At 57.7% G+C, this 15573-nt stretch overlaps 3 protein-coding genes across 3 annotated transcripts in view; all 3 read left to right on the plus strand.

The window, feature by feature from the left end:
* Nucleotides 1-1690: 1690 nt before the first annotated feature.
* Nucleotides 1691-15573, plus strand: part of TSPEAR (thrombospondin type laminin G domain and EAR repeats) — a 48684-nt gene continuing 34801 nt past the window's right edge. The window contains exon 1 of the mRNA XM_039245481.1: nt 1691-1804. Coding sequence (XP_039101412.1) covers nt 1706-1804 — 99 coding nt within the window. The 5' untranslated portion in view covers nt 1691-1705. The remainder of the gene's footprint in view (nt 1805-15573) is intronic.
* LOC120240679 (keratin-associated protein 10-8-like) lies at nt 7182-8216 on the plus strand. The gene is made up of 2 exons (XM_039245482.1): nt 7182-7529; nt 7590-8216. The coding sequence occupies exons 1-2, from the start codon at nt 7182-7184 to the stop codon at nt 8214-8216; spliced, it is 975 nt and encodes a 324-aa protein (XP_039101413.1).
* LOC120240654 (keratin-associated protein 10-8-like) overlaps nt 14987-15573 on the plus strand; it is a 10677-nt gene continuing 10090 nt past the window's right edge. Inside the window, 1 exon segment of the mRNA XM_039245426.1 lies at nt 14987-15571. Coding sequence (XP_039101357.1) covers nt 14987-15571 — 585 coding nt within the window.

The raw sequence follows: 15573 nt of genomic DNA on the forward strand, positions 1-15573 counted from the left end.
TTCCAGGGAGGCACGAACCCTCCGCCCGCGTGTGCAGACTGCAGGCGGGGTGTAGGTGAGGAGCCTGGTCTGCATGGGTCTGAAGTGGGGGGAGGGGGCCCAGGAAAAGACTATTTAACCAAACAGTGGAGGGAGGGGCTCGCCCCGGGATCAGCCAGATGGTGGGTCCCCCCTCCTGCTAATGCGCCCTGCCTGCCTGTGCCCGGGGCTCAGCCAGGCCGAGCCATGTCCTGGGGGCTGACCGCCTGCCTATCCTGACCAAGGGCCCAGACCCTGGAGGGGCCTCAGCCTAAACTGCCAGGCCGGCCGTGCACCCAGCGTCTCGCAGCATTTTAGGGGGTGAATTGAGGGTGTGGTGTTTACTTAGAGCCTCACATTCTCCAGGGGCCCCCCCAGACACAACCCCACAGGACATGGAGTCCGACCCTGGTGCCCCACCTGCCCCAGGCCTCGTCAGGGTCAGATCCGGAGCACAGGCTCGCCCCCTCCCCCGAGATGCCCGTCTCCTCCTTACGGTCGGTCTGGGACTCTGTCCCCACACACACGACTGCCTCGGGGGTGACCCCTGCCCTTGGCCTTCAGACCCCTTGACGATGTAGACCCATAGGGGCTATGATCCAGTGCCACCCTTTCCAAGAAGCCGACCTCTCCCGCTCTGGCGTGCTGTCTGTGACGCCGGAATAATCCGGGGATGCTGATATAGCCGCCCCTCCTCATGCCCCCCAGAGCTCGTAGGTCGTTCAGGGCCCTGTCCTGCCCCACTGTGCCCCACGCTGTGCACCCGCTTCCCCCTGACCGGCGACCTGCAGGGCACGGGACGGCGAGGCCCACCCGTGGTCCAGGCTGCTCACCGGGCCAGCCAGCCCTTCGTCCGTCGCACGCTTGGGCGCGTCCGCATCCTGTGGCTGCCACTCTGCAGAAGGACCTGGGTGTCCCCTGCTGTGCCCGGGCTTGATGGTGACCCACTCTGGACCCTGCCGTTGGCCACTGGGGGTGGGCGGGTGTGATCCCGGTCGCACTCCATGCACGGGGGCAGCAGGGGCCTGTCCACGGTCCCCAGTGCGCTCACTGCCCCAGGCGCCCTCCTGGGAGCCCAGGGGACACAGCCCTGCCCCGTGTCCTATCACGTGGCCTCAGCTGAGGCCAGGACAGCCCATGAGCTGTGTTTCTGATGACCTTGAACTGCAGGATGGAGGTTCTCCAGGAGCCTCTGCGAGGCCCTGCCCTTCCACAGCACGCAGGGCACGTGTCACAGCCCCGCTGAGGCCACAGGGAATGCCACGCTCCAGGGTCCCGGAGCTCCTGGAGCTCAGCCCCCCGGGGACTCCTCCTTCCTCTGTCCCCGCGCTCACCCCCCACAGCGTGTGGCTGTCGACTGGGAAACGGTGGGGCCACCAGACGAGCTCGGGGTTTGGCGGGGGGGGGGGGTCACCACAGACTCAGCTGCCGTCGTTAACCCTCAGGGCCTCAGCGTCCCCATTGGTTAAAGGGGAAACGTGTAGGGGCTCCGTGAGGGTTCAGAACCTACTGCTCTGGCGCCCGGTAAGTGCCCGCATAACCCACCTGTGGTCTCCCCAACACAGACCTGCGGCCCCTGGACATCCTGATGGAGGCCCTCCCTCCAAACGGCGCTGCAGGCGGAATCAGGGTGACACAGGCCCAGGGCGTGCGAGGACTCCAGCTCTCAGCCGCCGCCCCCCACGCCATGAGCTTCCCTGCGTCGAGGATTTTCTTCCGATGCGACCTCTTCCCTGAAGAATTTTCGATCGTCATAACCTTGAAAGCTCCCATTCTTCCCCCTAAGGTCAGTGACGCTCTTTACTCCTCATGTTCCTTTGTGATGTCCTCACTGCCCGAGCCTGCAGCAGACACGGCCGCTCCAGACTGTGCCCAGGCTCCGGCCAGGGGCTCCTACGGTATCTCTGGGGTCAAGAGTGGCCGGCCTTGATAGGTAGTAAGGTCGCCGTCACAGCGTGTGTGCAAGCAGAGCCTGAGGGGCCATCTGCTGGGAATTTGTACCGTTAATTCCTACAACGGTGATTTTTCTGGTGGGCTGAACCGTCATAGGCTAGGAATAACGCTTAGAGTTTTTACTTTGACATCTTTTCACAGAAAATGTAGACGATAAAGTAGTAATAACAGGCATTTTTGGGTGTGGTTACCTGTGGTCTGAGGTTTCATCCACCTCCGACCCAGCTAATATTCCCATCCCCCCACCAGGCTGGAAGCCCCCAAAGGTGAGGATCCCCAGGGCCCACCGCTGCTTCCCTGTGGGGCCCAGGACGGGACACCTCATAGGTGTGTGACCAAGTCAGAGTCCTCGGCTAAGAAAGGAGGGCCCTCCCACCCCAGTCACGGTCCTTGTTGGCTTGCGCTGTGGGAGGTGACGCTCCCGGGCGGTCCTGTGGCGTCTGCTCACAAAAGCTGCTCTCTTTCCTGCAGTTGAGTCTGAGCTTCCTACTCCACTCACTGCATTTTCCCCTTTCCGTAATTTCCGTTGTCTTCTGTTTTATATAAATTCCACTTCTCAGCGCAAAGCCTCTGTCTTGTCAGCCACTGTCCTGAACACGACCCCAATATTTGGACGCAAAGACTCCACTCCACGGACGACTCGGACGTGAGTGCCGCCCACGGACGGGCTGTGCTGTCCCCTCCGTCTTTTATTTCTGCTGTGCTCAGTGATTATTGTTTTGGGTAAAACTTGTGTTGCAGAAACATCTTTTATTCTAGTGCTTCCACATAGGGGATTAAGTACAGCACGTGGTGACCACATTGTATCACTGAGATAGCGCTACCCAGGGGACTCAAACTACATCACTCCGGGAAGCGGCTTTTATACAAGTGGCTTTATTTATGTTGTATTTAAAGTTTGTTTATTTTGAGAGAGGCAGGGAGAGAGTAGGGGAGGGGCAGAGAGAGAGGGAGAGAGGGAATCCCAAGCAGGCTCCGAGTACTGTCAGGGCAGAGCCCGATGCAAGGCCAGAACCCACAAACCCGAGAACATGACCTGAACTGAAATCGATAGAGGGACAGTTAACCCACTGAGCCGCCCAGGTGCCCCAGGTCTTCTCATCCTTAACAGGGGGGTTTTCGCATGGATTTATATTTTCTTTAATGCAACAAAATGATGTTCCACAGCCTCTAGAGGACCAGCTTTACAGTTATTTTGTTCTTAAGGATTTGTTCATTTCATCTAATTTATGTAATTTATTGGCATACAGTTGTTTGTAGCAGTTCTCTGTAATCCTTTTTTTTCTGTAAAGGCTGATAGCAGTGTCCTCTCTTCATTTCTGATTCTCACCATTTGTGTCTTCTCTCCTTCTCTCTCTCTCATGATCAATATAGCTAAAGAGTTGTCAACTTTATAGATCTTTGAAAAGAATCAGTTTTACTGATGTTTCTCTATTGTTTTTCTATTCTCTGTTTAGCTTACTTATGCTCTAATCATTATCATTTCCTTCCTTCTGCTGGTCTCCAGTGCCTTAAAGTGGAAGTTTAGGTTATTGATTTGAGACCTTTCTTTATTCATATAGCAACTTACAGCTGTAAATCTCTAAGAAGTGTTTTAGCTGCATCCTGTAAGTTCTGGTATTTTGCTCTTCCCTTTCATTCATTTAAAAGTATTTTTTAAATTAAAAAAAATTAAAATTTATTTTTGAGAAAGAGAGAGACAGGCAGAACACAAGCAGAGAAGGGCAGAGAGAGAGGGAGACACAGAATCTGAAGCAGGCTCTGGGCTCTGAGCTGTCAGCATAGCTGTGGGACGAACCCACAAACCCTGAGATCGTGACCTGAGCTGAAGTCGGATGCTCAACCTACTAAGCCACCTAAAAGTATTTTACAATTTCCCTTTTGAATTCTTCTTTGACCTTTTGGTTAGTTAGGAGTGTGTTGTTTAATGTCCATATATCTATGAACTCCCCCAATTTGTTTTCTGTTACTAATTTCTAATTTTGTTCCCTTGTGGTCAGAGAACATACTTTGTGTTTTTCTATCCATTTTAACACACTGGGGGGTGTTTGATGGCCTCGCCTATGTTCTGTCCTAGAGGATGTGCTGTGTGCATTTCTGAAGGATGTATATTCTGCTGTTGTTGGGTGGGGTGTCCTACAGATGTCCATTAGGTGTTGCTGGTTTACCGTGTTCTTCACGTCCTTGTTGGTCTTCTCTCAGTTGTTCTTTCCATTGTTGAAATTGGGATATTGAGGTCTTCAACTAATATTATTGAATGGCCTATTTTTTCCTATATGTGTGTCAGCTTTTGCTTTGTGTATTTTGGTACTCTGTTATTATTTCCATATATGTTTAAATTTGTTATATGTTCCTCATTGATTGACCTTTTTATCATTATAAAATATCCCTCTTTGTCTCTAGTAACAATTTTTGTTTTAAAGTCTACCTTATCTGATGTTAGTAAATATTAATATTTTCTTGTGGCTGCTGTTTGCATGATATATTTTTTCTATTCTTTTACTTTCAATCTAGCTGTATCTTTGACTCTAAAGTGTCTCCTATAATGAGTGTATAGTTGAATCTTAATTTTATCCAGTCTGACAATCTTCCCCTTGATTGTATTATTGAATTCATTCACAATTCATGTTACTATTGATATATGATTGATCTTCATTATTCATGGATTTGGCATTTGCAACTTTAGCTACTCACTCAAATCGATTCGTAATCTCAAAGTCAATACTCATGGTGCTTTCACAGTCATTCCTGGATGCGCATAGAGCAGCAAAACATTGAGTGTCCCCACACACAGATTCCCAGCAGAGGTCAAACAAGGTGACGGTCCCCTTCCTGTTTCAGCTCATGGTGCAAACAAGTGTCTTGTGCTGTCTATTTAGTGCCACATTTCCCATGCTCCTGTGTTTATTTTGGTGATGTGTCTGCTTGACGTGGCCTCATAAGTGCCAGAAGGCTGTGATGTGCCGCATGGAGAAAATACATGTGTTAGTTAAGCTTCCTTAGGGCGTGAGTTATGTTGTGATAGGAAGGGAGTTCAGTGTTGAAGAATCAGCAATGAATATTAGATATTCGCTGTGACATAATAATGTGTATTGAGATATATAATATGATATATATAGAATATATGTATAATAAAATATATATGTCTCTGTCCCTGGTTCTTGGTAATATTTGGTCTTTGACCCCCATTCCTGACACAGAGCTCCTAAATCCCTCGGGATTTCCTGGGTGGTAGGAATGATTTCTGTTCTGACGAGGTGATTCTTGGTTGGCTTCGGGATGGGGGCTACTCACCAGAACGACCAGGCTTTGATTAGAGGCTTCGTGCTGTCAGCTGCACCCCCATCCTCAGGACAGGGGAGGGTGGCTAGAAACCTACTCTGTTGTGCAGCCGAGTCAGGCAGGCGCCGTGCGTAACTGGGCACCTACTACCGCCAGCTGGCCTCTAAGTGGGGGCCGTCTCATGGGCCGGTGCCCTTAGCCTGGGGGTCTGTGCTAGCGCTGCGTAGTGTCAGAATGGAACCGAGCTGTGGGGCACCCGGTCAGCTGGTGTCAGAAGCGTTACGTGCGGGAGATGGGAGGCACTGCGTTTTTTCCTGGACACACACGACGCGAGGTTCTGTCTCGGCCAGCTGTTGAAAATGAGACGAGGGGCTCACGGGAACCTGTGACCCCCCCAGGAGCCAAGCGTCAACATCTGCTGAGCCGGTGCGCACAGCGATTCCCCATCACCTGACTGCGCCCGCAGCAGAACCAGCTGCAGCTGGACGGAGCCCCAGCCATGGCCGGTCCCTCCCTCCGTCCTCTGTCGGCGCGTTCTTGTGCACTGAGTGAATGTTTTCTCAGGCGGATTTTTTATTTGCTGATTTTTCACTTTTTGAAAAAGCTTCTCCTAGTGTTTGCTCTCTAGGGCTTCCGCGTGTTTATTTTACCTCAGCTGAATCAGTTTCTGAGTTAGAGCGGCTCAGTTCCCGGGGCGTAAAAACATGCTCCCTTTCGTACAGGACGCTGTCCCTTCTTGTCCCTTTTCATGGTCTTGCTGTTAACACACGCTCCATCTGCCCATGTGAAAAACCCAATAATGTATTGTTGCAATTATTACCTAAGTGCTTTTTATGACTCCAAAGAAGCCGAGAGAAGAAAGAAAAGCAAGGATTATACGTACAGCCTTTGTTCCCCTGGCCTCTTCATCATCTGGCGACCTTCCCGTTTTCCTGTGGATGCGCGTTGCCATCGGCACGCGCACCGTGATGTGGCCGTTTGTGGGTCTTTGCGTGCATCTTATTTGAGTGCGTTGAGCTTCCTGGATGTGTAGATTAAAGTTTTTCAATAGATTTAGAAAGTTTTAAGCCACTGTTTCTTTGAATTATAACATTCGTCCGCTGAGGACTGACTGCCAGCAGCCTCAGTAGAGACCCCAGACCCACCCACCAGACCGGCCCCTCCAAGCCCCCGCTGAGGCCTGCAGCTCAGAGCGCCGTGGCCACATGTCCGCGAGGATGTGACGGGCCGCGAGGGACGGCGTGCATTCACTTGGTCACAGGTGTGGATGCAAACATGGGGCATGAAGCCATGAAGAGAGCACACCGCCCCTCGTAGCCTGCGTCCATGACTCTGGCCCCCTGGGAGCCAGTCTCTGACCCCCAGGACACTTCTTCCTCACGCCTGCCCCAGGGCTCCCTCCCGGGGGAGCGCGCCCCATCTATGCCCCCTACAGGCAGCATCCCCCACAGGGTGCATCCTGCCCCGTGGCCAGGAGGGCCCAGCACCATCAGGCCTGTTCTCAGCTGGGCACCCCCTCTTGGCTGAGCCCAGATGCTAGGATTGCCCCACCCTCACCCCTGCCCTTGGAGAGAAGGTCTGTTTACAAGGGCAACCCCCCACGGGGAGGAGCACAGGCTATCACTTCCAGAAAATCGGCTGATTGCGATGGTCTCTGCAGAAGCATCAAGCATCTCTGCTATCTTTACTCCGGGACAAACAGGAAACCCTGAGGCCCTTCCAGGAGCCGCGCCAGCTGGCGCCTCTTGGACGGGGAAGCAGCACAGTGAAAACTCGGCGTGACACCGGCACCAACAAGGAAGGGAAGCTTCGCTCAGCTGCCTGGACCCTCGCCCGGGAGTATAAAAGCCGACAGCCAGCCTGAGACCTCACACACTCACCCACACACTCACACCCACACGCACCCTCCTCCACCCCCCGCCCCCACCATGGCCACGTCCACCCTGTCCGTCTGCTCCAGCGATCTGAGCTACGGCAGCCGCGTCTACCTGCCCGGAACCCCTGACTCCTGCCCCGGCTCCTCCTGGCAGGGGGGCGACTGCCCAGAGAGCTTCTGCGAGCCCCTCTGCTGCGCCCCCAGCTGCTGCGGCCCCGTGTGCTGCACCCCTGTGTGCTGTACCCCTGTCTGCTGCACCCCTGTGTACTGCAAACCTGTCTGCTGTGAGGACTCCCCCTGCACAGACTCCTCCTGCTGCACCCCCTCCCCCTGCCAGGGAGACTGCTGCACCCCTGTGTGCTGCAAGTCCGTCTGCTGCACCCCTGTGTGCTGTAAGCCCGTCTGCTGTGAGGACTCCCCCTGCACAGACTCCTCCTGCTGCACCCCCTCCCCCTGCCAGGGAGCCTGCTGCACCCCTGTGTGCTGCAAGCCCGTCTGCTGCACCCCTGTGTGCTGCAAGCCCGCCTGCTGCGCCCCTGTCTGCTGCAAGCCCGTCTGCTGTGAGGACTCCCCCTGCACAGACTCCTCTTGCTGCACCTCCTCCCCCTGTCAGGGAGACTACTGCACCCCTGTGTGCTGCACCCCTGTGTGCAGCAAGCCCGTCTGCTGCACCCCTGTCTGCTGCAAGCCCGTCTGCTGCACCCCTGTCTGCTGCAAGCCCATCTGCTGCACCCCTGTCTGCTGCAAGCCCGTCTGCTGCACCCCTGTCTGCTGCACCCCTGTCTGCTGCAAGCCCGTCTGCTGCACCCCTGTCTGCTGCACCCCTGTCTGCTGCAAGCCCGTCTGCTGCACCCCTGTGTGCTCCGGGTCCACCCCCTGCTGCCAGCCCAGCCCCTGCTGCAGACCCCCCTCCTCCATGTCCCTGCTCTGCCGCCCCGTGTGCAAGCCCGCCTGCTGCGCCCCTGCTTCCTGCTGCTGCGCCCCTGCCTCCTGCTGCCGCCCGGCCCCCTGCGTGTCCCTGCTCTGCCGCCCCGCGTGCCCCCGCCCCGCCTGCTGCGGCCCCGCCTCGGGCCAGTCCTGCTGCTGACGGGCATGTCCCCCCCCACTCCTAGTGGGTCTTCCACCCAAAATATTCAGAGCCTTGAGCCCAGGCTGGGGCTCCTTCTGCCCGAGAGCACCCGTCATGGCAGACAAGGCTGAGCCCTCACTGTTGGGCCGCCCCCCTGGGCTGCTCCAAGCTCCCTAGGGCCACCCTGCGTCCTCCTCTCCATCTTGGCTGCACTGGGGTCACTCCGTCCTGTCTATGTGAGTGACCGGTCTGTTAACCAATAAAGTCGTTGTCCGTCTCTCTCCCAAGGCCTCGCATGCATGTCTTGGCGAACGGGGAAGGGCTTTGACGTTGCCCGCAGGCTGGGCTGCTCTGTGCCAGGCCTGGAGCTGCATCCGTTACAGCAGCGCCGCGGGCAGGGCTGGCCACCCTGCTGGGTGTCCCGTGGGGATTGTCCCCCGCGGCCACACAGAGAAGCCTGCCCACCCGGGAGACCCCCGGGTCCCTTCACCAGCGAGGGACGGAGGGCCGTCTGTCCGGGCCTGAGCCGTACATCCTGGGGCCTCGGAGCTTTGTCAGGGACGAAGGAGGCCCATTTAATAAAGCTTCTGCCTTGGAGGGTGAAGCCACTCATGGTGCCAGCCAGTCTCCAGGGACCCTCAGCACAGGGGCGGGCACTTCCCTCCACGTGAAGACGCCAGGAGCATGAGTGCTGAGCGCAGCGATGACGGGCGCCTGTGTCGTCAGGGCTCTGCAGAGAAACAGCCGATAGGATGTGTGCGGGCGCACACAGTGATTTTGAGGAGTTGCTTCACACGACTTTGGGGGCCGACAAGTCCCAAATCTACAGGACAGGCCTCCCAGGCAAGAGCTGACGTTGGAGCTTGAGCCCCAAGATGGGCTGCTGGGAGACCCCGGCTACCTCTTGGGGGATCTCTGTCTGGGCTCCCATGACCTTCAACTGATTGGGTGAGGCCCACCCACTATATAGCAGATGATCTGCTTCCAGTCAACTGATTTAAATACTAGTCTCCACCTTCACAGCAAGGTCTGTATGTGTTTGACCAAACAACTGAGCGTGATGGCCTGGCCAAGGTGACACATAAAATGATCTCTCCGGAACACCAGCGCAGGGTCTGGGGTACCGAAAATGGTGGGGCTCGCTGGGCTGTCCCCCCAGGATTTCAAGTATGCAGGCAGGTCACCTTGTTGGAAGAGACGGGGAAGAGGGATTCACCCCGGCCCTGTAGGCACGGTGCTCGGCACGGACATCCCCTGGAGGATGCAGGTCCTGCCTGGGCCACAGATGGTCCCCAGGGAGGAGGGGCCACGTCTGGGGGGCCTCACGAGCCCTCTGGCCACCTTCGGGGGAGCATGCATGGCGACATTGTGGCGGATCAGCCCCCAGTCAGAAGGAGGCAGGTGTCCGGTGGGGAGCATTCCTGGCACCAAGCATGGTGACTCCAGGCGGGCTGGCCGGCCAGTCACCCAGGATCCCGTGGGTGCCAACACCCCCCCACCCCGTGTGTGGTGCAGGGCGTGCCCGTCCCTCATCCCCGGTGCCCAAGTCGCCCTTGTGGGAGCCCCACTCCGAGAAAGCCACACCCACCAGCCCGGCCTCTCCCTGGGTGCTGCCCCTCCCCTCCTCTGCCCTGTCGGACTCAGCCCCATCTTCTCGCCCCCACCCCTCCTTCCCTGCCAGGACTGCCCCGGGCCCTGCCTCTCCTTCTTCTCCCCGAACACCCCTCCTCCCGGGATGCTTCCACCCTCCCCAGTGGTGCAGCCCTGCAGACGGCCAGGCCGGGCCCCTCGCAGACCCTTTAGTGGGCATCAAGCCCCCTCCTGCCCCTCCGCCCACCGCTCCCATGTCACCCGCAGCCCACTCCCCACCATGCTTGAGTCTCTTCTTCCGGAAGCTATCTTAAAGCTGACCCTTTAGTGAAGTACCTGTGTGTGTTATAACCTGGGATGGCGACCTCGGTATCTGAAGCCGACGTGGTCCATCCCGCTCCTAATGGCTGCCACTTCCTGTCTTCTTTCCCCGGGCGCGCCCTTGTGTTTGGCGGAGCAAATGTCCTAGTCTTCGGAAAAGCGTCTGTGGGCATCAGTGAGCCTCCGAGGAAGGCTCGCTGCTGCAGAGAGGACTCGCTTGCCTTTGTCTGGTGCGTGGAGCCCAGGCCCGGAGCATGTCTGCATCCGTGGCTCTGCTCGGTGGGCTTCCCGAGGGGGCAATCAGGGGTGCAGGGCGGGGCCAGGCTGGGCTCTGCTACCCGAGGGGGCGATCGGGGGTGCAGGGTGGGGCCAGATCATGCCCAGGGCGACCGGGATGCTTCCTCCCAGCAGCCAGCCGGCCCTAGGTGGGCACAAGTGGGGGCATGGGGGCGCCTCTGTCGACTCCCAGCCCTGAAGGCACAGCCCTACAGGAAGGCAGGCTCCTGCCTTTGACTTCCGGCCCCTTCAACGCACAGAACTGCTCACTCCAGAGTCCCTGTCAGCCGGACTGGCGTGTGCCCGGGGTCCAAAGTGACGCTGGGTCCAGCTAAGTGCTGTGGCTCGGAGCAGGAGCCCTTCCCTGCGCTCTGAACCAGCATGAGAAGAAAGGAACGGCATCTCTCTTCTCACTAACCTGTACCCGAAATCCGGCATTTCAAGCGGCTGTGAGCAGCCAGCAGACCCGCGTGGATGGGCAGAGCCTCTGGCAGATGCGGAGGTCAGGGCGAGGGCCGCACCGGGACAGCCGGCTCCCGCTTTCAGAGGCGCCTGGACGGCAGCACGGCACCTGGGCCCAGAGGAGTGCACTCAATCCCTCGCCGGTTTCCAGGTTTCAGTGTGTTTTAATATCATCGTGCCCTTTGATTTCCATCAGGTTTTTTCTTTCTTCATTTAGAACTGGCTGGAGGCTCCTCAGGCTGGCGGGAGGGGGAGGCAGGCACAAGAAGGGTCGGGGGCCCCCAGCCCCTCCGGCCTGTGAGAAGCCCCCGGACGCCCCGACTCTTGGGGAGGACTGTGCGTGCCCCTGGTGTTTGCGGACCCTCGGATCTCGAGGGTCCTTCCCTTTCAGCCACTGTCTTTTAATTTGTCCTCCGTGGTTTTCGCGGCAGGTGTGTACGGGCCCACCGGGGAGTCGGACGGCCCCAGCGGGAGGGCAGGCGGCAGGGAGGCCTGCCCAGTGAGCCCCCCGCATGCAGGAGGCGGGCGGGCCCCACTCCGGGCCCCCAGCGGGGAGACGGGAGGCGGCTGAGTGCGGCACATGGCCGTGCGCTCCGCGAGGGCTTGCTGGCTCCTTCAGTTGCGACGGTACCGCCATCTTCCTGGGTTTGATCTGATGAACCGTTTCGAGAGTTTTGTTTTTATCTAATAAAAAATAGTAGATGAGGGTGCCTGGGTGGCTTAGTCAGTTAAGCGTCCGACTTTCGCTTAGGTCATGATCTCGCGGTTCGTGGGTTCGAGCCCCGCGTCAGGCTCTGTGCTGACTGCCAGCTCAGAGCCTGGAGCCTGTTTCAGTCTGTGACTCCCTCTCTCTCTGACCCTCCCCTGCTCACACTGTCTCTCTCTCTCTCCTAGAAATAAATAAAACATTAAAAAAAAATAGTAGATGAAAAGTACTTTGTTTTTATTTTTTTAGTTTATTTATTTGAGAGAGAGAACACGAGAGGGGGAGGAGCAGAGAGAGAGACTCCCAAGCAAGCTCTGCACTGTCAGCACAGCCCGATGTGGGGCTCGAACCCATGAACCATGAGATCATGACCTGAGCCAAAGTCAAGAGTTGGATGCTTAACCGCCTGAGCCCCAGGCGCCCTGATAGACGCGTACCCGGCCCCGAGCCCTGCTCGCCACCGCTGAAGTTCTCCACTTGGTCGTTCTCTTGTTCCTCCTGCTTCTTTTCTTTAAAATACCTTCCACGCTGTCTTTCTTTTCCTTCCCTGCTGTTTTGAAAGACATCCATCCTGTGTTTAGTCACGCCAGTGAATGTCTAAGTCTCCCTTTACGTTTGTGTTTCAACCGGTAAAGTCACCAATCAAAAACAGCGTGAGAAACTCCTCCTTGAGACAGAATTGGTTGTTTCTCTCCCCATCTGGCCGCACCCCGCACCTTTCAGCTTTCTGTGACCACCTAACAGGCCACCATCTGAAAAAAACGTGGTCCGAGCCACATGCGTGTTACAGCCACCCCAGCAGCTGCATTTAATGGTGAAAGAGAGGGGCGCCTGGGGGGCTCAGCCGGTCAAGCATCCGACCTCAGCTCAGGTCATGATCTCACCATTTGTGAGTTCAAGCCCCGCGTCGGGCTCTGTGCTGACAGCTCGGAGCCTGGAGCTGCTTCGGGGTCTGTGTCTCCCTCTCTCTCTGACCCTCCCCTGCTTGTGCTCTGTCTCTGTCTTTCTCAAAGATAAATAAACATTAAAAAAAATAAGCTTGTAGAATTCGGCAGCGTGTGTCCAGGGCTGGCTCGAAGCACCTGATGCTCGTGGAATCCACAAGTTCGTCCAGCCCACGTGTGCACATCCCGTCCCTTCGGCTCTGGGAAGCACATCCTCTGCCATTTCTTTGACTGTTGCTTTGATCTCAGCTGCTCCTCTCCCTCGCTGACCACTGGGTTACCAGGCTTGGTCTCGGCCGAACGCCCCGTCCGTGTTTTGTATGTTCTCTGACCACGTCTGTGGGTGCTTTCTTGTGTCTTCTTGTTCTGGAGGCATCAACATTTGTCCTTCAGACCGCAGCAGTGGTGGCCTTTCCTGCCTCCGCTGTGAGCCTTTGATCCAGCTGCTTGGTGTTAATTTCCTCGAACACTTGCCGTCTTCCACCATTTTGTTTGGAATGAGGACGTCCAGGTTAAAAGCGTAGATCCTGTATGCGCTGGCTTCAGTCCCACTTCAGCCACGTTGGGCTGTGTGACCCTGAGTAGGTGGCTTCACTGCTCTGTGCCCAGGCTTCCTCCTCTGTTCGTTCACAGTATGGGACAACTTCTCACTTAGTTGATGTGAAAACTAAGTGAGTTACCAGACGTGAATTGCCCAGATCCCCCGCCGACTCAGAAAAGGGTAGCTAATGTCACCAACATCATTAGTGCTATTCTGAACATCATTTTCTAAGACGATGAATTCCCCCCCCCCCCCCCCCATGCCTGCGCATGATGACTTCCTGTTCTAGGTTCACTGGGACCAGGTCCTGTGCCCCACGTTCTCTGACATTTTCTTCTGGGTGTTGCTGTGGATCCTCGAGAGTCCGTCACTCACGTGCGGTCCTCAGGACAGACAGGCTGCCTCCACGCTGTGTCCTCCTGGGACCGTCCCGGGGTGAGGGGCGCTGTGCTTGGCCCTGGGGCGTGGGGGACGCAGGCGTGTGCTGAAAGGCACCTGTGTGCAGGTGAGGCATTGATGGAGGCGGAATGACCAAGCGGCGTACCAGTCCCTCGCCCTGGGCCCCCCACGGCCGCACCTCAGCCCCTCCACGACCCCAGACACGCCGCGTGTGTTCTCTGGGGGCTTGACAGCGTCTCACCCATGGTCCGTTAATGCTCCTTGTAGAGAGAGAAGAAAAGAAAGGAAGTTACCGCCGGAGCAGCTGCCGGTGCTGATACAAGAAGGGGGGGGCAGCCTCACTGGAGACTCCCCCAGACCCGAAAGGGTAATAAGGGGACATCATGAGCCACATGATGTCCACACACACAGAGACACATGCACACAAAGATGCACACACAGAGGCACATGCACACCAGGATGCACACACAGAGGCACACGCACACCAGGACGCACACACATGCAGACACACATGCACACCAGACCAATGTGGGCAAGCGTGGTGCGGGCTTTGGTGCTTGACCCCCTGGTTGTGACTTGTGCTCACGTCAGACAAGTGGCCACCACCGAGGGAAATGGGTAAAGGGCAGTGGGAGATCCCTGCATAATTTTTAGTAACTTCTTGTGAATCTATAATTTTAAAAAAGTCCACAAAGAACCCTCAGGCCCACATGGCTTCTCTCTGGATTCTATGGGGGGGAACAGGACGCCAGGGCAGCGTCCCAAAGTCACACCTCCGCCTCCTGGCTGCTGCACCCCTGCTGTTGCCCGGCCCTTCCTCAAGCTTTAGCCAGGGAACTGGCCCGATCCCCAAGTCAATGCCACGGAACGGCCAGAATCTGAGAAGTGTCCTGAGCTGTCATCACTGCTTCTGTGACGCCCAGGCTGTCAAATCCACGTGGGCATCGCGCACCCCCAGGCGTAAGGGAAAGACCCGCCCCGGCTGCCTGCCTGCCTCCCTCCCGGGGCTGCGTGCTGGGACCCTCAAGCCCTATGGCCACCCCCTAGGTGAGCCTGTGAAAGACCAACGACCCAGGCTCCCGGAGGCGTCAGGTGTCTGCTTGCTGCCCTCTGCTCTGCCCAGCCCGTGGGCCCCCACCGAGGGGTCTGATGTCCTCATGGGTCCCCCTAGGGCAGCGGAAGCAGCTCGGCTCCTTTCTCCCACGTAACCCGTGGAACCCTGTGCAGCCACAAGCAGCCTGACGGGAGGCTACCACGGCCGTCTGCCATGGGGAGTCACAGGCACGCATTTCCCTGACACCCCACGAGGGCCTCAGCTTCCCCGAGGGCCACAACCCGCAGGGCGTCATCGGGAGCCTCCTGGTCACATGACTCATCTAATGTGGCTTCCCTGACCCGGGGACACAGCAACAAGGAAGGGGTGGTGAGTCTCCTGTGGGGACAACATGAGCCTCAGGCCGATATAAAAGTCGTGGCGTCCCAGGGACCAGGCACACACACACTCACACTCACACACTCACACGCGCCCTCCTCCACCCCCGCCCCCACCATGGCCGCGTCCACCCTGTCCGTCTGCTCCAGCGACCTGAGCTAAGGCAGCCGCGTCTGCCTGCCCGGGGCCCCTGACTCCCGCCCCGCCTCCTCCTGGCAGGGGGGCGACTGCCCAGAGAGCTTCTGCGAGCCCCCCTGCTGCGCCCCCAGCTGCTGCGCCCCCGCCCCCTGCCTGACCCTCCTCTGCACCCCTGCGAGCTGCGTGTGCAGCCCGTGCCAGCCAGCCTGCACCCGCTCCTGCGGCACCTCCTCCCCCTGCCAGGGAGCCTGCTGCACCCCTGTGTGCTGCAAGCCCGTGTGCTGCACCCCTGGGTGCTGCAAGCCCGTCTGCTGCACCCCTGTGTGCTGCAAGCCCGTCTGCTGTGAGGACTCCCCCTGCACAGACTCCTGCGGCACCTCCTCCCCCTGCCAGGGAGCCTGCTGCACCCCTGTGTGCTGCACCCCTGTGTGCTGCAAGCCCGTCTGCTGCACCCCTGTGAGCTCCGGGTCCACCCCCTGCTGCCAGCCCAGCCCCTGCTGCAGACCCCCCTCCTCCATGTCCCTGCTCTGCCGCCCCGTGTGCAAGCCCGCCTGCTGCGCCCCTGC

The sequence above is a fragment of the Hyaena hyaena genome, unplaced genomic scaffold (assembly GCF_003009895.1).
Source record: "Hyaena hyaena isolate Hyena2069 unplaced genomic scaffold, ASM300989v1 scaffold_254, whole genome shotgun sequence".
NCBI classification, from domain to species: domain Eukaryota; kingdom Metazoa; phylum Chordata; class Mammalia; order Carnivora; family Hyaenidae; genus Hyaena; species Hyaena hyaena.